The sequence below is a fragment of the Clupea harengus genome, unplaced genomic scaffold (assembly GCF_900700415.2).
Source record: "Clupea harengus unplaced genomic scaffold, Ch_v2.0.2, whole genome shotgun sequence".
Taxonomy (NCBI): domain Eukaryota; kingdom Metazoa; phylum Chordata; class Actinopteri; order Clupeiformes; family Clupeidae; genus Clupea; species Clupea harengus.
In genome coordinates, this window is record NW_024880399.1 from 990 (window position 1) to 20,779 (window position 19,790).

The window sequence follows — 19,790 nt, forward strand, 5'->3', positions numbered from 1 at the left end:
TTTCGACAAGCTCTGATCAAGTTGATGCAGATAACCGTACATGCCCAACGCTTGCCTATCACAGATTAAAATCAGTACATTTTCTGCTTCAAGGGGCTGCCTATGGAGTATTTGTGCAGCCATGAAAGAATCAAAACTTATTAAAGTTACTTCAGCCTTTCATTCATGTCTATGCTCGTATGTCAAGCCATGCATGCGATCTTCCTTTCTCACACTTAGCAGGGTAAACAGAGCGGTCTCATCTCTTCTGGAGCCTTCAGCACCCCGACCACAGTTTTATTTTCTGCCTCAGGCCAGCGGTCTGTAATCAGCCTGTGATTGGGAGCACTCGCCAAGCGAAGAGCTGTATTTGTGGTCGAGGCAATTGGCAGCTGAATAATACCCTTGGTGGAGTAAATTGACGAAATTGGTCTCGTTGAAATCTGGTGCGATCCAAGGGTCAGAGTAAAGTGAGTCACTCAGACGGGCAGCGTAGGACCATTTAATGTCAGAACCTGTGATGGGTGAAAAAAATCCTTCCTATTCGGTGTTCTGCACAACCTTAAACTCCGGGGGGCTAAGGGCTTGGAAATGCCAACCCTGAATCAGGAGGTTGAATCTGTTCTTCTTGCCTGAAGAACAGAATCTCAAGAACCTGAGTTCCAGCTTTGGGGGAAAGATTGATAAGTGTGGTATATGGTGTTCTAAGTGGTATTGGTATGTGGTAAGGTATAGAATTCCATCCGGCGCTATGTGAGTGTTTGCCAATGTGGTGTTGAATAAAATCCCCCAATCAGCAAGGCTCAGTAAGTAATCTATGGAAATGGAAGAAGCTGAGAGATTACCACCCCCTAGTGGTCAAAGCGATATATGCCTCAAATGTGCAACTCACCACAGGTGTAGATGATGCTGAGATAATAATGGTAGTTGGGGGAACAGGCTTCTCCAAATTCCTGGCTTGAGACCAGGAAAGAACAACTCCCTTTGCCATGGCAATAAGAGGTCACGACCTGGAGAGTGGATTCTGACTGGCAATCTGGCACAACAAAACACACAGGGTTCAATCACATTTTTCTTCACGTCAAGTGGTGAAAACATATGAAAAAGCAGTGAAATGAGTGACAGAATTTGAGTCATTCACATTAACTCCACCACTAGCACACAAACACCTTATTGAAAAATTCAGCAGTTGGCCTTTTTTTTATTGTTCCCATTTGTTATTGTTCCATAAAAAACTAGACAAAATGTCCTCCTGAGGATTCACACAGACAATGAAAATATGCAAGTTAATGAAAAAAAAGAGCCCAGCGTCTCCTTGTAATCTACTTCTCATAAGGTTTCAGATCCGTCTGTCTGCCAGAGGTTTATTTAGCATCAGCGCTTGGCACTGACCACTCATGCCAGAGCAAATCCTAAAGACAGAAACCTAAGCTGGCACATCTCTCCACCTGGCACCACGCTTCGCTTAGCAACCCACCCCACTGGGTTCACTGGGTTCATGTGCGGATGTTTTCACACAGGGGTGCAATTCATCATAACTCAACCAGGAAGTTCTGGCTGCCATTTGTTTCCCTTTCCACTGTTTGAATTTCAATTCGTTTTCAATCATTTGGAGCCATACATCACACAGCCAAGAAGGAAGTGCTGATTGTTGGCCCTTTGGTCTGACCTTCTTCGAGGCTCTGGGATGGGGAGGTGGGGTTAGGGAGGGGTGAGGGGTGAGGGGTCAGGGGTTCTTACCTCCGGCGGGTTCCAGGTGGTCGGGCGGTGGCAAGCACTGGTGTGTGGCCCGCGGTGACCCCCCAAACACAGCAGAGGAGACGGCAATCAGTGTGCCCCGCCGGCAGCTCAGCCTCATCCTCTCCCCCTCACACACCACTTTAGTGCGGTAGTCATCTGTGTGCACGCACACACACACACGCACGCACACACACACACACACACACACACACACACACACACACACACACACACACACACACACACACACACACACACACACACACACACACACACACACACACACACACACACACACACACATAATTGAAACATCAGTATTATGCACTGGCATCACATTAAAAACACGTAAAGTGTTATAATGGTTCCAAGGCCTCCAGGCTCATTAAAGTTCTGCTCAGGGCACACAACAGCATGCACACACACCCATGCAAACACACATGCACACACCCATGCAAACACACATGCACGCACACACACACACATGCACAGACACGCACGCACACACATGCACAGACACGCACACACATGCACAGACACGCACACACATGCACGCATGCACACACAGGCACAAACATGCACACATACGCCTACACACATGCACAGACACGCACACACATGCACACACACGCACGCATGTACACACATGCACACATGCACACATAGGCCTACACACATGCACACACACATATTAACACATACACACACATGCACACGTAAGCGCACATGCCCACACACAAGCACGCAGACATAAAAGCGCGCACACACAAGCGCACGCACACAAGCGCACACACACATTCCTAGACACACACACACACACACACACACACACACACCAGTGTTTCACACAAAGAAACATAAGGATGCTCCACACAATGTACCACCCACCGTTTCACTCAGAATAATCAAAGGCGGTCACTTGAATGTAGAACTGGGTGTTTCAACAGAAGTAATACACACAACGCCCTCACAGAAATTAGCATTACACTGCATCCTCTTTTCATTGACTACTAGCTTTTTTGTGGCGATAGTTTGGGAAGACGATGGCTTGGGAAGGTATGAACCTGTCACAAATATGCCCTGCTTTCATTACGAATCAAACACAGACAGAGGCCACCCAACAACGCAAGTCATTCTTTAGATCTGAACACACCAATGAGAAATGAGCACTGTGAAATGTTATCATTCTTGAAGAAGGGAAACACAGAAGCGGACTATGGAGAGCAACACAGAGACAGGGAGAGACAGGAAGAGAGAGAGAGAGAGAGAGAGAGAGAGAGAGCAACAGAGCAAGCTCAAGGCAGAGAATAGACATTGATTGACAGAAAAAAAGTAGAAAAAGCTGGGAGGAAAAAAAAGAGAAAGGGAGTGGGGTGAGACGTGGACAGAGAGAATAAGGGGCTCTTACTTGGCCTGCATTTGTACCACACAATGAGGTATTTGCTGTGACTGGGACATGGGTCCGTCCCAAAGACACGACTGCTGACTGGCAGATGACAACTCCTCCTGTCCTGGCATTCATACAGAACCTTCTGAGAGACAGACAGAGAGAGAGAGGAGGTGGGAAAGGGAGTGGGAGAGAGAGATAGAGAGGGGGGGGGGCAGGGAGAAAGAGAGAGGGACAGAGAGAGAGGGTCAGAGAGGAAGTGACAGGGGGGGGGGAGAGAAAGAGCGGGAGGGAGATAGAGAGAATAAAACAGGGAGACAGGTGAGGAGAGAGAGAGAGGGAGGGAGAGGGGAGACGTAAGGGGAAGAGAATAATGGCAAGAAAGTAAGACAAGCAGGTAGGAATAATGTTGTAACTCTTCACCTACACTGCTCTCTTCAGTCCTCTCCCATGTTTATCTCATCAAGCATCCAAGCTATCATTTGTTTGATTTATTAAAAGATGGAGACGAAATAAAGACCAACGCTGTCTGTTTTTTTTTAATGACATACAGCCCCAGGCCACCCACGTCCCTCTCCAATCTATTTGCCATTCAAACGACATGCAGAAAACAGCCCCCAGGAATGCTGCTAGTTTGAATGGGCAGGGAGAGCATTTAAATCTGCTCTCTCTCAAGTCATTCTAATGAGCGCAGAGATCCAGGACGGAGTTAGCCAGAGAACACATACCACCCAGAGAACCGGCATTAGAGATTTACATTTGGACATTTTGCATTTCTGGATTGTATCTTCATACCGTACTGTATTTATTACAGTAATTTATTACACAAATGTATTACATATTTAAAATTTTAGTACACAACGATCTAATATAATATATAACATTTCCACGTGGGATACTGTGCTTTCATGGGCGTTACCTGCAGGGCTGTCTGCATGGTGCAGTAGACGTCCTCTCTGGCTGCCACCAAGTGGGCGCTAGGGGAGTGGTTGCTAAGGACACATTGGAGGGGGATAGAGGCCCTGCGGCCGTAGAAGGCTGACTGGACACTGATGGTGGAGCGCGGTGGGCAGCGCACAGAGAGAAGCTCCCCGTCACAGGCCAGCTCAGAGTAGTTCCTCTGCGTGCTGGTCTGGTAGCCTGATACTGTTAGAGGGCAAGGGTCAAAGGTCAGTGATCTTTGGGGGGGGAAGGAAGGGAAGGTGAGAATATTTGATTGGTACAAGACATATCATATCAAGACATGTCATATCAGCCTAATGGGCCTAAACAGGTGCATTATCATTCAGTTCATATTTGTGAAACTGCCTAGTTTCCCTGGTCTAATTACTTCAGGAAATTCAAATTTAAATATATTAAATAAAAAATAAAAAAGTCTTAATCTGAGTAAATGAACAATACTTTCCCCTTCATGTACCCAAAGACACATGCACCTATCACAGATACATTATTGCTGAACTGAACATGGTAAAGACACAATCACCCAGAGGGTGAACAGGTGATGCTCTCGTGTTTTTTTAAGGAGGCTTTCCATCTGTGTGTAATCACATACGCTACAGTCATATGGCCGTCCTCTTCCTTTCAGCAAAGATCATATGATGCGCATCAGCTGCTCTGCCTCTCAGGGCAACAGTTCTCTTCTCTGTCCAGTCTCATGGTATAGATTCAATAAATCCAATGCCAAGACGTACATGCAGCACACGATGACAGTTGGAGAGAAGCAACACAAACTTGCCATTAGGGGGTGACTGTATGCCTTCATGCCATCATCTTATCAGTGAGATTTTCTTCATAGATGAAAATTTCCCCTGAAATCTTGTTTTCCCGAATGGAGGAACCTTATAAAGGTGCTGAATATTGCATGATGAAAACAAGTCTTCTAAGCCACAGGCACTCTCTCTCTCTTTCAGTTCAGTTCAGATGACGCTTACTGGCACAACAGACACACTCGGGGATTGCCAAAGCCTTCCTCAAGCCCAACAAATCTTAACTGGAATCACATTAAAAAATACTAAATAAAAAGACATTCATTTATTCATTTCATATACTGTAGTCTTGGCAGTGCTTGGCCTTTCTCTCTGTCTCTGTGAATTACACACACACACACACACACACACACACACACACACACACACGCACATAATCTGGGAAACTGGGAAAACGATCAAAGGTCTACGAGCTTAATAGACACGAAATACATGGCATTGCTGACAATGAGCTTATATGAAGACACTAACACTAACAGGCGTTAACCATTATTATTATCATTATTATTATTATTATTATTATTATTATTAATAATAATAATTGCTGTAAGCTTGCATTTGTTTGTAGACACAACTGGTTTGCAACTATAGGGCTTACAACACATTAAACAAAGCAGTTAGTGATTTGTGTGCTTCAAATAATGTTTAGTAACAATTAATAAAATGCCTAACCAATTGACGAATAGAACTCTTATTTAGAAAGGATCATCATGTAGAATATGACGTGGGACAGCAGTCAATGCTGCAAGTTGTAAAAAGTTTTAATGGTTAGAAATTAATAAGCACTGTGTTCCTTCAGTACTATCAGTTTGTACGCGGTATATTTATCTGAGTGAATGGTCTGCTTCAAATTCATTAGGTGTAAATCTGCTAATCAATACCTCTCTGCAGATTTACACCTGATGAATTTGAAGGAGACCAGAGACCTTTCTGCACGTCAGAGTGCTAAGCCATAACTAAACTTCAAAGGTGAACACTTGATAAATGGGAAAGCTTGCAGGATATCCCCCACTCTGACCAGTCACCTCTGTGGCAGCAGAGGCGTCTGCCATGATGCCTGGCCTTGGTTTGCAGAGAGGGTGCGGAGGGTCTGTCAACAGCGCTGTCTGAGCTCTGAAGCAGGCCCCTGTCCAGCCACCCCACCGGCCTGGCCGTCCATCAGTTTAATGGCTGAGTTTACTGCCTGCATAACATCACCTGGGGGACAGCCAGACTGCCCACTCCGATCCAGCCAGTGGGAGACACACGGTTCCCTGTGTATGTGTGTGCGTGAGAGAGAGAGAGAGAGAGAGAGAGAACCACTTCCCACAACTTCCCCAAAGATTTACAGCTCAAAACTCACCTTTTGCCAACTCCAGTCACTTGTCTTTTTTATTTCTTATTGAACAACTTGTTTTGTTCTTTCACTTTATAGAATAACAGTCAAAAAAGATTATCATTCTGGTGATGTAACAAGTCCTTTAATCTGCGGCAGGAAGGCCAGGATGTGTCAGAACAATGCCGGAGTGCAAAACTACACCAAATGAGTTACATCACGTCTGTCAATTCAGAGGGTGCCAGGACACAGGCTCCCCACAGCCACACTGCCCGGAAAGTTCTAGAGATTCAGATATCTTCCTTTAATACCTCTACAAGTTGACAAATGGAATATCTGACCTTTTGTCTAATGAAATAATTGAGAGCCTTTTAATGCCGGGCGGAGATGTTGGGAGTTTAATGAAGGCATGGAGGCATTCCTCTCCTGTGCTGGAAGAGTCAGGCAGCCACATCCTGCTGGGTTTTGCCACTACTTTCTCACGCCACAGCAACTGAACACTGGCCACTCTCCACACACACACACACACACACACACACACACACAGAGCCCAGCCTCACAACTCCCCGCTGCCCTGGCGTCTCACCGTCACCCAAATCACACTCATCTTTTTTTTCTTTTTTTTGTAAGGGCGGGGTGCACTTTGATAATATTTCATGGCTGCTTTTAAATCCAAGCGCTCAATGGCAAAGGAGGTTATGAGCATGGCAGCAGAAAGAGTTTGGTGTGGTGTGGTGCGGTGTGGCGCGTTGCGGTGCGGTGGAGATCTAACGGTACAGCGGTGGCATTGTTCTCTCTTTGGAGTTTTCCAGAGTCACAAGAATTTCCGTAAGCTGTGATCTGAGGGGCACGATGACATAATGACAATGACAAAAAATGCCTCACTTGCTGTTGCCTAGTGAGAAAGAAAACCATACTGGTAGCCCGCTAAAGTGAGCGACTGAAAAAAAAAAAACATGTTGTTTACTCACTGGAAACAATCTGTCTTATTTCAGCACTTTCACACACCATAGGGATGATACACTATAAAAAGCCATGAAGAGATGCTGTTATCTCCTTGGAAACAATCTTGTCACATTACAGTGCTTTGGCACATCATAAGAAAGACACACACACATATTATAAAAAGCCATGATCTGGTACCTCTGCCATAGATCACACTGCAGTGGCAAACTTACCAAAAGGTGAGAGCTGTACAACCCCCCCACATCACAGACACACACAGTGTTTGCATTTTACAGTTTGTCTGTTCCCTGGCTTAGGGATTCTGTTTAACACTGATGCGACGGACGAGCATTATAGCGAGCACAATGCTATAGATCACACTGGGAGCACACATTTCCCACAAATGGTGCCGTTATGTATCTAACAATACACAGAGACAGTAGCCTATTAGAAGTTCTAAATGTGGAATTCAAGCTAAATTAAACTTATGATTAAACTGAAAAAATATACATTTAATCTATGCCTGTAATAAAATGTATCTCCTGCTGTCATATACAGATAGATAATAATGCACATGGTTACAGTGACATACAAAATGGTATGTCCACCCGCTCTCTATTCTCAACAGGGTAATGACTAAACACTCTAACAGTAATTCTTAATGAATTACAGATGTGAGAGTCTGTTAAGAAAATGTGTCATGTACGTCAAATTCGCACATTAGGGTTCCAGCAATCAAATCACTTAGAAAACTTGGATTTGAGTACTTGCTACAAGTGACACTTGAAGCACAATGTCCTCTGACTTGTTTGGCTTATTTTACAGACAAAAAAACTAAGCTACCTTTAGAAGACTGAACTTGTTAAACTGGATATCGTTTGTGAGCGAAACATTTGAGATGTCTGCAATTCAATTCTGTAGAGGGTCGGCATGTGTGTGTCTTTTCAAAAGACACCCGTTATCATACATAGAAAGAGACAACAAAATGACAGTAATTATCATCCTCAGATTTGGTGAGGGATTATTTTTTTTTATCTGCAGGAAAAAAAATGTGAAAATCACCATGAAATGAATTCCCAATGTGTGACCAAAAAAATGTAATAATTAAAAGACCACTTCAGAAATGAACAAGGAGGTAAAGCACAGCATTCTCGGGTTTCATCTTAAGAAGAGCCTTCATGTCAGGCTCTTATTTCACACAGAAAGGTTTTTGGGAGGCTTTTGTCGCTTTAGAGTCCGAAACCCGAGTCATCTGCTAGAGAAAGGATGGAGTGGTGGCGATTTTAAAGAAGGTCAGATGATGAACTGACCTTTGCCACCATGTCAGATCTGCATGACAAATTCCCAGGTCTGCCTGCCACAATGACAAGGGCTAGCGAAAAAAAGGATGAAAAGAAGAACTTATCTATCCACTCCTTTAGAGCTCAACAAAGGATCACACCAACAACCAAACCCAGGACGGTTACAAGGACTTACTACAATACAAAATGGATGAATGACAACGAAATAATTTATCTGAAATGTCTTCAACTATATAAATAAAGTATTGAATTAATACATTAGTGAAGTAGGCTAGCCCATCAATGTTTACATTTTACAACCTTAAACACGCAGAGAGAGAGCGAGAAAGCTAGCTCCGTTGGTGGCTCTCCTGAGAATCCAGAACACAAGGTTCATGACACGGATCCATGCCTGCTTCAGTGGCGAAATTAAATTATCGCGCAAATAGGATAATTTGAACGTAAACACGCCAATCTTATAATGCTGCGCTGAGCTTTTTACAATCTTCCCATTGAGCTGTAGCGGAATGTCGGGAGACGGAGGGGAAAATCTGCCAACTCCACTTTTCAGTAGCATGAACACTTCAAGTTTAGGCCTGTTGACAAACTTTAGGGAGAAAGGTATTTAGGGGAGCGAAACCAGACCACGGGAACCTTCCACAATATTAAATGGACAGACTCAGGTCGATGATTTGGTTCCCTATACAACGGCCGAATCACGCTATTGGGCTATGTAACCGATCAAAGAGGTCGTGACGTTGTTTTCTTTAAAAATCGCTGTCTTTCAAAAGAGTGGACAAGGTGTCAGTGCATCCACTGCATCAGGGAAATTCCATTGAGGATGACTGATAGCCTACCTCAGGTTAGAAGGTACAGTCCCCGCTCTATGCAACCAAGTACGCACAAAATAGTAAAATAAACAGGATTAGTCAAGTAAAACGATTTTATTTGACTATATGTCCATCTCGATATTTATGTAAAAGGCAAACAGCTTACATTAATTAAATGACACACTTAACAATAGCCACTTTCATTCATTGCGGTGATAATTAGACAAGACGACAAAGAGGCAATCCGACATACTGCGCCAATTCTTTTCTGCGCTCGATTGGCAGTTTTCAGTAGCCTAGTCAACAGAGTTGACTTGTGGTGGGTGGGTACTGTATTTGCAACACGTGAGATTTTGTTGTCGCGCAATGCTGCCTTTTCTTTTAAAATACCAGTATTTTAACAAAACAATGCGCCAACCACACTAACATCTCCTTAGTCTAAGACAAAACAGGCTGTAGCATAAGTTGTTCTTAACGAGGATGCTGGATTACCTGAGTCCTCGAAACTTTGAGAGACGTCGATGCATGTAGTGCACAGCATTCCCAGCAGAAACACATAATGGGCAATGGACGAGGTGATCACATTAAAAGAAGCTATCATCTTGGCCGTTGGAGGCATTAACTTTTAAATATGCGTTTCCAGTGGTTGTGAAAGTGTTGAAATGAGAACGTGTCCATCACACCGAGCGCTTCAGCGGCGGCACATGAAGAAACGCAGTAAAACAACACTCAGTCGGCGCGGACTACGAGGTGCACCATGGTCCTAAAGCTACTCAGATGTGATGCAGGCTATTTATCTCACCTCTTCTACTTCAAGTGTTGTCAATAGATGCCAACGCATAACTACTTGCGCTTTTTACTAGAAAGATTACACATTTTTCCATTAGAGTGCAAACTGCAAAAAAATTCCTTATTTTTCAGTGTGGATCCGGAGGAATAAATGGAAATAGGCAACATGACAAACGGGCCAAATTATAAAAATAATATTTATTTAAATCACATATAGTTTTTCCATAGTCCAGTACAAAAGTAGCAAATGTCATTATTGAATGGTCTTCCACCTTTTAAAACAACTGGCTCATTAAGTCTGTGTGGTGGTACTTTTCTGCTATTGCGGTCAGGTCATCCCATGCCTTGACATCTGCCATGATGGCGAACAGTGTTCTCAAAATGTCCCTGCAAAATGAAGGAAAAGCTTATTTTCAATATGCAAGGCAAAAATATTCACATACATATACAGACGTGAACAAAATTGTTGGTACCCTTCTGTTAAAGAAAGAAAAACCCACAATGGTCACTGAAATAACTTGAAAATGACAAGCTCCAGTTTTGTCTCATCTGTTCAAAGGACATTCTCCCAGAAGCCCTGTGGCTTGTCAATATGCATTTTGGCAAATTCCAGTATCGCTTTTATATGATTTGCTTTCAACAGTGGTGTCCTCCTCGGTCGACTTTGGGTCAAACAGCGACTGATGGTGCGATCTGACACTGATGTACCTTGACCTGGGAGTTCACCTCTAATCTCGTTGGAAGTTGTTCTGGGCTCTTTGGTTACCATTCGTATTATCCGTCTCTTCAATTTGTCATCAATTTTCCCATTGCGGCCACGTCCGGTTGGCTACAGTCCCCTGGACCTTAAACTTCTGAATAATATGTGCAACTGTAGTCACAGGAATGTCAAGCTGCTTGGAGATGGTCTTATAGCCTTTACCTTTAACATGCTTGTCTTTAATTTTCAGACAACTCTGTCCTAAGCTTTCTGTGGTCAATGTTCAGTGTGGTACACACCATGATACCAAACACCACAGTGACTACTTTGCACCGTTTAAATAGACAGACTGACTGATTACAAGAAAACACCTATAATGCTAATTAGAGGACACACCTTAGTTTAACATGTCCCTATGGTCAAATTATTTTCAATCTTTTCTAGGGGGTACCATCATTTTTTAATTTGAATGATTCTGTTGAACCACAATTCAAAAGCAATGTCTGATTTTCATTAGTTAATTTTCATTACATTTTTATTTATTATCACTTTTGTCAGTTTCAAGTTAGTTCAGTGACCATTGTGGCTTTTTCTTCCTTTAACCGAAGGGTACCAACAATTTTGTCCACTTCTGTACATCATACATCTTGCACAGCATGAGGGCCCTGCCGCTTTCAGTATGTAAACACACAGTGCTCTCATTTTGTAAACCAAAAGGCACAAAAATTTCATAGGCAACAATACTAAACAAATTTGTGATCAGATGTTTAAGCCATAGGTATATGATTCAGCACTGAGCAAACATGTCGCACATTTGCTACCTGTAAATAGGTGACAATGGCCACTGATTGACTGAGAACACATGTTACCTCGTCTTATCAGGATGAGAGCTGTCTTTGCAAACAGAGTGTCCGGTCTGCAGCAGATGGCCACAGAAGCTCTTCAGCTGAGGCAGAGATGATCTTGTGTCCAAGTCTTTGAACCAGGACTTGGGGAAGCATGCTGCCACCTAGTGGTACAGATTGAGACATTGAAATAATAAATCATGACTTCAACTAAAGCCAACTTTGACAACAGAATTGGCAGTAAAATGAAAAGTGACCCCCACCTTTTTGCATTTCTCCACTGTGAGCTGGGTGTTGGATTCGTTGAGTAGAGTCATCATGAGGTAGCGATTGAGGAGTTTGTCCAGAGCCAGCTCCTTCAGTGTGTACTCAGGGAGGATATCATCCCACAGGGTGATGTTACCAAGAAGCTGGAACACAACGAGTCCATTTAAAATAAAGAAGGTTGTGGAGTAGAACGATTGATTATTATGAGGTATGAATTATGATTGTAAATTCCAAGGGAATCTGGATGAGAGTCACCTTCACAGCTGACCAGAACTGCTGAGTTTGAAATTTGCACTGTGGTGAAGATTTGTCATCCAAGAACCTAATCAATAACACAATAATAAAGAAAAAGAAAGAAAGAAAAAAAAGAAAAGAAAAAAATTCATATCTCGGCCAGTGATTTATACATACATGGGAAATGAGGTAATACATATAAATAAATAACAAGAAAGTGTTTGCTAAATCAATAAATGTGAATCTGGTGAAATGTTTACTTCTTCGGATAGAGAGGGATGAAGATGTCCTCATCAACAGCACCTCTCAGCCGTGCGGTGACTGATGCCACGAAGGCCTGCCAGGGAGAGAGAACAGCAGCAACACGTCACACAACAGAACTCAGCACACTACAAACCTAGGCGAGACATTTATCAGTCACAACATCGTCTAGTGGGGCTTGACTAGTGATGAGTCAACTCTCGACAGTCAAATCAGAATTGTCCATCACATCTTACACTGGCTTTTATTGAGCGCTGAAATCTGTTTAATGCAACCAAGACCAGGAGTAATAACTGAGAACTGTGGCATGGTTTATGAAACCAACTCCTTGTGTATCCCTTTGACAAACTGGACAGAGATCATGTATCTAAAATCACAGAAAGGCGTCACCTTTACCTTTATCCAACGCATATCTTTCTTTAACGGTCTAAAAAGCTCTAAACAAATGAATGGTGTTATTAGCATACCTTAACAGGCTTGATCTGATCCCCACTAAAGATAGAGTAATCATCCTCTAGTCTCCTGCAGAGGCCTGTGAGACACCGGGTCTGTCTCAGAGACAAAGGGTCCCACACCAGCTCCACAAAGCCTAAGAACAACAGGGGCAAGCAGCCATTAGTTCATTTAAATAATCTACACAAAAAACTGAAAATTACAGATAATATGAAAAGGACAGATACAATAACTGACCATGTCGGATTAGTCCAGATGTTATTCTGGAATTGGAATTATTTTAATATTTTGTTTGTTCTGAGCACATCTCTTCCCTTTGCATTACACAACACACATGATGTACTCTAAGCCAACAGTGTGGTGGGTAAGAGAATTCTGAGTGCTAGCCCTGTGGTATTTTGTAGATGATGCACAGACCTTGAACTTTGGGCAGGATTGTCTTCTGGATGATGGCAGGAATAGTTTCAACATCTGCATTCTCGGACTCCTCGTGTCCTTGACCGTGACAGAACTTTTCAACCGCAGAGTACCAGGGCAGGGCCTCAAAGTCCTCACCATCTGACTGTGAACACATTTCAAAATTCTAAAAAGATTATTCCAGGATACGTACAACATTGCTAACGGTAGGTTAGCTTCAGATTTAGAGTCCACTGACCCCAAGAGAACTGGCATAACATTCAACTCATCACTACTGTATGTTTGTATGTTTGTGTATATGTATGGACGGGTGGATTGCCATTTTCGCTAGTTTACTATGCGACAGGCTATGTTGCTGGTACTTGTGCTGTAACAATAAAGGACTAATACTACTACTACTACTACTACTACTACTACTACCAAGCCATGGCAGCAGTAAGTAGTGCTTTTATCATTAATGTTTGGTTCAGTTACAATCATTTAACTGCAGCAAACAGTTCACAAGTGTCCATGTGATGGGTAGTAAAGTACTTCCATAAAGGATGATACACTGCACCTCAACATGGCCAAAGTAACTGGAAACACTCCATCGCCATTGACTGTAATGTACAGTGGCAGTATACCACACTGTACCTGAAGAGGGTCCCAGCCAAGGAGCTGCCGCCTGACGAGGGGGCCCAGGAGTTTGGGGAGGCACAGGCCGATGTACGCGTTATTGTAGGAGTCTGGGAAGGAACGTCTCCACACATCAAACCTGGAAAGGATCTTGCTGATGTCGGAGAAATCCCCCTGGACATCTGAGAAAATGTCGTCGGCACTCTTGAGGATGTCCGCTGGGAAGCCAAATTAAGATACATTTATCGGTTTGGGTATTTATACCAATAATCTCCGCCAGGTTACAGACCTCTTTGGAACTCTTAATTAAGTTAATGAAAGCCTCAACTTCTACAGAACTGATGTGGCATCACTGTCTAGTGAGTGAAATGTGCGATGAGCAGTATTTCTCTGTTCTTCTGTGTGGCACTAGAGGTTTAGTGTCTCCCTGCTCTAAATACATTTGTCATTTCAGATCATAACTCCACAACTGAGTTGAATCTAGTTAATTTCACTAACGGAGGAGACCTATGATACTAGACAGCTGGATCCGATCTTAAGATCTGAGAACAATGCTAAACCGTGTGTATTTTATTAATGTTGCATAATTCAAACAGTGGTTAAAAATGACAGTAATAATGTAGTAGTTAACTGAAATGCTGGTGACAAGTGAAAAGCCTCTCCCACGCTCACCTCTCTTCGTCTGAAGCTCTGACTGCTGCTCAGGGTCAGCCTCAGTGTCTGCAGGCAGGCTCCCGAGCTCCGGCTGGTCCACTGAGCCGCCCGCCTCTCTGCATTCAGTTTACAAATAATCAACAACAACAACAACAACAACAACAAGAACAAGAATAACAACATCTACAACAAGTACAGATTTACTTCACCTGTCTCATTTCTTTAATAATCAAACAGTGAAAGCAGACAGAATAACTCATTACGTTCCTGGTTTTTGACTAAGTGGGCATATCAAAGCTAAGTACATTGATGAAAAGTACTGAAGGCAATTCATGTGATTGAATTCTAAAGCCCATACCTGCCCTGACTCTCATTCAAGCCTTCCATGGAATCTCCGCTGGTCTGATTATCCGTGTTAACTAGAGGGATAAATAACCCAGATGGATTAGGCAGACAGGAGAAGATAGAACACAATGGAATATACTCAACAGATCGAAACAGTTCTTTAAACCAGTCTTCAAGTGCATAGACTGATGTCAATGCCAATTACATAATACTTTTAGTATTAGTAGTATTTACTTTTAAATAAATTTCCAAGTGGAAATAGCGTAATAAAATGTATAGTTTGTTTAAGGGTGAGGTTTAGTCCCTGCAAGAGCGTACTGCTCCTGGGTCAGTGTCTCATCTCTACTCACATGCCAGCTGTTGGAGGCGAGCAGACTCCTCCCGCACCGCCTCTCTCCTGCAGGTAAGCAGCGCCTCTGCCTGGTCGATGTAGAGGGAGTGCATGTCCATCTCCACTGAGTTGATCAGCATCGTCTAGCATAGAGGGAGAGCGCAAAGGAGGCTTTGAAGGGCAACTGGCAACGAGCAACAAGCAAAGTCTACCACGCATGAACTAAAGCTAATTTAATAACTGGGCAAAATCATTTTGCTAATTTAATACCATGATCAAGATCATAAGCGCAAACATGGGTGGGTCAGCACAATGCTCCCACACGATAGCTCTAGTTCATGCGCGATGGACTTGGACTGTCAATGAAATTATAGGGCCCAGGAAGTGCGAAGTGACACAAGGGGAAGACCCCATCAGATAATGATGGCCACAAGCCACAGAGGTGACAGAGGATGACATTTGGAAGACCAAAATAGACCGTGATGTTTGTAATCGGGGCGGTATGCAAATAATGACTCCAACTACTATTACTATAATGTACTATACTATAATTACTATAAGGGTAGCACCGTGGCTCAGTGGTTAGCACTGTCACCTCACAGCAAGAAGGCCCTGGGTTCGAATCCCGGTCGTTCCAGGTCCTTTCTGTGTGGAGTTTGCATGTTCTCCCCGTGCCTGCGTGGGTTTACTCCGGTTTCCCCCACCATCATAAAAGACATGCATTGCATCGAATGAATGTTGGTGGTGGTCGGAGGGGCAGCCACGCTTCTGTCAGTCTGCCCCAGGGCAGCTGTGGCTACTGAGGTAGCTTACCACCACCGGTATGACTGTGTATGAATGACAACTGGACTCTGGACTCTGTAAAGCGACTTCGGGTATATAGAGAAGCGCTATATAAGATTGAATTGATTGATTGTTTGGACATAAAAAAGAAATTGTGAACAACTTTTCCAAGGCCATCACTGACAAACCTATCAAGAATAATGATCCTGCTGCCATAAAGCTAAAAAAAGAAACCAGGTAGACCACAAATATGCCCTCACTTCCAAAAGGTCTTATTCCTAGTGACTGTGAGTGTGTACCTTCTCTGTCATACATTCCACCAAGTTGTCGGCATAGACACGCATGCCCCGGTAGAACTTGAGCTGTTCCGCAGGGGCGGTGTTCTCCATGTTCTCTAGGGAGCTCTTGGCCTCGTCCATGTCAAACTGGAGCCTCCTCAGATCCGCCTCATGAGCCCGGTGAACCCCTCTCAAGGACTCCAGCCTGGGTTAAGGAGAGAGTGTGTGTATGTGTGTGTGCGCGTGTGTGTGTGTGTGTCAGTGGGCACAGGAAGTGGAAATTACCAAAAAATACAGCATTGGACAAACTGAGGCTTAAACACAGACATGCATCCTGCATCTTTGTGCCAGAGCCTGATCCATACACCTTTAAAAGTATGAGCATATTAGCCATCATTACATTCAGTGTCAACACACACAGACACACACACACACACACACACACCCACATCAAAGCTTTAAGCAAATTGAGTTTCTATGAACACAGTCACAGGTGAAAAGGTGCAGCCCCAGCAGTCCATACTTTCCAGTGATCCTCTTCTTGATGACGCGGAAGCTCACTGCAGGAAGGGATTCGGGGATTTCCAGCTTGTCCTTCCTCTTCCTTGAGCCAGGCTTGGAGATCTGAGCATGGGTAACACATGGTGGATGAAGCAAGACAACCATCAGAGAGTTACACATTATGCATTCATACCAGTACTAAAACTTGCTTCTGGTCTCTCCGGTAACAGTCTGTGACAGACAGAGAGGTCTGAACAGGTGTAATACCTTTTACGTGGCAAAAAGGCCCAGACAACAGTAGCTAGATCACCATGTTGTCTAGGGGCTCACATTACTTGACCAGCATGCTACCAGGTTCGCCTCCTTTGTCATGGCACTCGTGAGCTCACCTTGCAGGGGCTTTTGGATAACCTTCCTGTGTTTGGACACCATCAACTAGCTAAAACTATACAACTAAAAACTTTTAAAGATATACTTTTACAATACAACATTGGGGAATCTGACGTGCCAACTGACTTCCACTGGTCATACCAGACTATAATAAAATGTTCTAAATTTGTATTCCTTACCTGCAAAATATTCAGCAGCTCATTCAGACGCTCACACTCGCTGCTATTTAGCTAGAACAGATGTGACAGCAGGAATCAGGAATGTATTCAGATACACGGTCTCTCTTCAAAAGTAAATGCAAACAAATACCCATATCGATAGCTAAGGATATGACCACCCCCCCCCCCCCCTTCTTTTCCCATATCTACCCGGCCCTTAGTGGTTCTGGTTTAAGGCTTCTTCCTAATTAGGGAGTTTTTCCTTGCCCCGGACGCCATTGTGCTTGCTCTAAGGGGGTTCAGGCCCTGGGCTCTGTAAAGCCCCTTGAGAGAATTGTATTGTTTTGGCTCTGTATAAATAAAACCAAATTGAATATGATGGCTGAATGATATACTGATAGCAAACACAGTTTACATGGATTTGTATCCATGCAGTGTGTATTCATGACTGCTTGATTTGTTTCAAGGAGGGGTGAGATTCGCAACGGAGACTTCAGGGGAGAGAATGTCTGAATATCCCAGTCCTGCTGTCACATCTCTGTATGTATGTAATGTATGAAGTTACACACATAAAAACATATACCTGTTGCCTTTTGACTCCTTTCTCAATTTGCTGGGCCTCCCACAGGCTCTGGGCATCCATCTCCTCGCTGTCAGCAGAGCTGTCCTCACTGTCACTGTCCCCTGGGTTAAACCAGTTACACATGACCATGAATGGACGGCACAACAGAATGAATGTGCAGTGTCTCCTTTTTCCGATGTCTTACAAAGGACGACCATTAGTTTAGTGGCAAAAATCACATAGGATAATACATCACACCAAAATACTGTTCAAAATGCTTATGAATCAGGCCTTTATTCGCTTTATTCGCTTTTGGTTGAAATTAGTGGCTTGATTTGTTTAATCAGGGACAGTCAGGGTCCAGTATCTATTTCAACAAACACAAGAAAACAGATTAATGCTGTGTTGCTCACCCATCTTTTCGGCCATCCTCTCTCTCAGCGTGCGGGGTTTGGGTGCAAATTGGATAACCCGTTCGTGATCATCAGGTTCATCATCGCTGTCTCGCTCCGCGTCATCCGAATCCTCTCCTTCTCCCGTTCCGGGGGTGCTCTCTCGATCTCCCTCCAGGGAGATGTAGTCTTTCCGGGCCCTGGCTCGCTTCCGTGCATCCTTGGCAGCACGGATCTTCTTGGCATCGGGGATGGAGACTGACACGTGCAGAATGACAATGGCATGCGTGTGAGTGAGGTTACATTTGCTATTTTATTTTTGGGGTTTGAATATTAAGTTCTCAAACCGCAAAGACCTGGATCTGGAGCTGGAGCAGACGAGCGAGAGGAACTGGATACCATAGAGCTGATGTCGCTGTCATCGCTTTCACTCATTTTCTCCTCCGCAGATCCATCACTCTCTGACTCTACAACGGCTTGCGTTCTCTGGGGGACATCTTTTACTGTGATATCAGAAAAGACAGTGTGAAAGGACAGGTCTCACAATTTCAGTAATGATCAAAATGAGGAGCTAACAGCACCATATATTCATAGTGACAGAGCCAACTTGTAACTTATTAGCAGACTTTACCTTCAGAACGTGTAGTCTTGATTGGTAAACCTTCTTTTTTTCGAGCACTAAATACAATCATTTTGTCTTTGGTCTTCTTCAGTCTGAATTCGGACTCAGCTAATTGAGAGAGACAATACAACAAAACTAGTCAAGTTATTGTGAAACACGACAAGAGCAAGTCAAGTTAACTTAAGAAAGCGAGGTTAGTCTTCCAATAATATCCTGCTGATGACCCTGCTCACTGCAGAGCGCGGGTTATGATTTTGCCTGTCGCTTGCAAAAGACTCACCATCGTTGTCTTCGGAGAAACTGAACATTTTTGTTTTGGATTTCCCTTTCATTTTTACATCCACAGGACCAGGGCTGCTTGAAGGGTTTAAAGTCGATCCGTCATCATCCTCTCCACTATCATCCGATTTTGATGCAGGTTTTTGTGGCTTGGAACTACAAGTTATTCCCCTGGTCTGAGGCAGTTTTGATGGTTTGATCTGAAGAGAAGGCATTTCACTGTCTTCGCCATCCTCTTTCTGTTCTTCTTCACTCGAATCATCTTTCCTTTCTCTAATATTTCGGCGCGTTGTCTTACGAAACATTTAAAAAAAAAAATGTTTGCTAACTACCTTACAAATGTTTACACTCAGGCCTCTTTGAATTGACAAAACTAGTCGTGGTCTCGACGTCTTCGATATTTACTTCCGGGTAAAAAGGCCTTGTCATCAAAATAAAAGCCTACGTTGGTACAAGATCTTCAAAACAAAAGCCTGTGTTTTGCATAGTCTAGCGTTAAAAAAAACATTGACGTTCAGTGTTTCGGTGTTCAACGTCAATGTTTTAGTTTTTTTTGCCTGTTTGTTTTGTAGAAAGGGCTTTATTGATTAAATAATTGGCAGATTAATATTATAGAGTTAAAGCAACATTATTGAGTTTTTGTCTAAAACTAGCAAAGTAACTTCCTAAAAA

General features: G+C 43.4%; 2 protein-coding genes across 3 annotated transcripts; both read right to left on the reverse strand.

The window, feature by feature from the left end:
• Positions 1–641: 641 nt before the first annotated feature.
• Positions 642–10,146, reverse strand: LOC122132050 (protein eva-1 homolog C-like). Its single transcript, XM_042706809.1, has 5 exons — positions 9,735–10,146; positions 4,026–4,252; positions 3,128–3,251; positions 1,720–1,875; positions 642–1,015 (listed from the first exon to the last, which is right to left on the reverse strand). Exons 1-5 carry the CDS (start codon positions 9,859–9,861, stop codon positions 855–857), a joined length of 795 nt encoding a protein of 264 aa, XP_042562743.1. The 5' UTR covers positions 9,862–10,146; the 3' UTR covers positions 642–854.
• A 63-nt stretch (positions 10,147–10,209) lies between these two features.
• Positions 10,210–19,541, reverse strand: gcfc2 (GC-rich sequence DNA-binding factor 2). 2 transcript variants are annotated; one of them, XM_042706807.1, is made up of 19 exons: positions 19,120–19,541; positions 18,849–18,947; positions 18,574–18,720; positions 18,239–18,475; positions 17,847–17,947; positions 17,285–17,335; positions 16,738–16,838; positions 16,236–16,419; positions 15,173–15,296; positions 14,836–14,896; positions 14,496–14,593; positions 13,842–14,041; positions 13,209–13,353; positions 12,806–12,927; positions 12,338–12,414; positions 12,099–12,165; positions 11,840–11,986; positions 11,601–11,740; positions 10,210–10,418 (listed from the first exon to the last, which is right to left on the reverse strand). In XM_042706807.1, the coding sequence occupies exons 1-19, from the start codon at positions 19,421–19,423 to the stop codon at positions 10,307–10,309; spliced, it is 2,517 nt and encodes an 838-aa protein (XP_042562741.1). In that variant the 5' UTR covers positions 19,424–19,541; the 3' UTR covers positions 10,210–10,306. The 2 variants fall into 2 exon arrangements, with proteins under 2 accessions (XP_042562741.1, XP_042562742.1); XM_042706808.1 differs by lacking the exon at positions 17,285–17,335 and having other exon boundaries at positions 19,120–19,540.
• Positions 19,542–19,790: the final 249 nt, after the last annotated feature.

Excerpts from the sequence above, each read along its gene's own strand:
- gcfc2 (XM_042706807.1), bottom strand. The coding sequence starts at position 19,423 with ATGTTTCGTAAGACAACGCGCCGAAATATTAGAGAAAGGAAAGATGAT. Across the intron at positions 16,839-17,284 it reads AGCTGCTGAATATTTTGCAG|ATCTCCAAGCCTGGCTCAAG; the intron begins GTAAGGAATACA and ends ACCCATGCTCAG. Across the intron at positions 12,166-12,337 it reads ATCCCTCTCTATCCGAAGAA|GTTCTTGGATGACAAATCTT; the intron begins GTAAACATTTCA and ends GTTATTGATTAG.
- LOC122132050 (XM_042706809.1), bottom strand. The coding sequence starts at position 9,861 with ATGCCTCCAACGGCCAAGATGATAGCTTCTTTTAATGTGATCACCTCG. Across the intron at positions 3,252-4,025 it reads CCATGCAGACAGCCCTGCAG|AAGGTTCTGTATGAATGCCA; the intron begins GTAACGCCCATG and ends TCTGTCTCTCAG. Across the intron at positions 1,876-3,127 it reads GTGGTACAAATGCAGGCCAA|ATGACTACCGCACTAAAGTG; the intron begins GTAAGAGCCCCT and ends GCGTGCACACAG.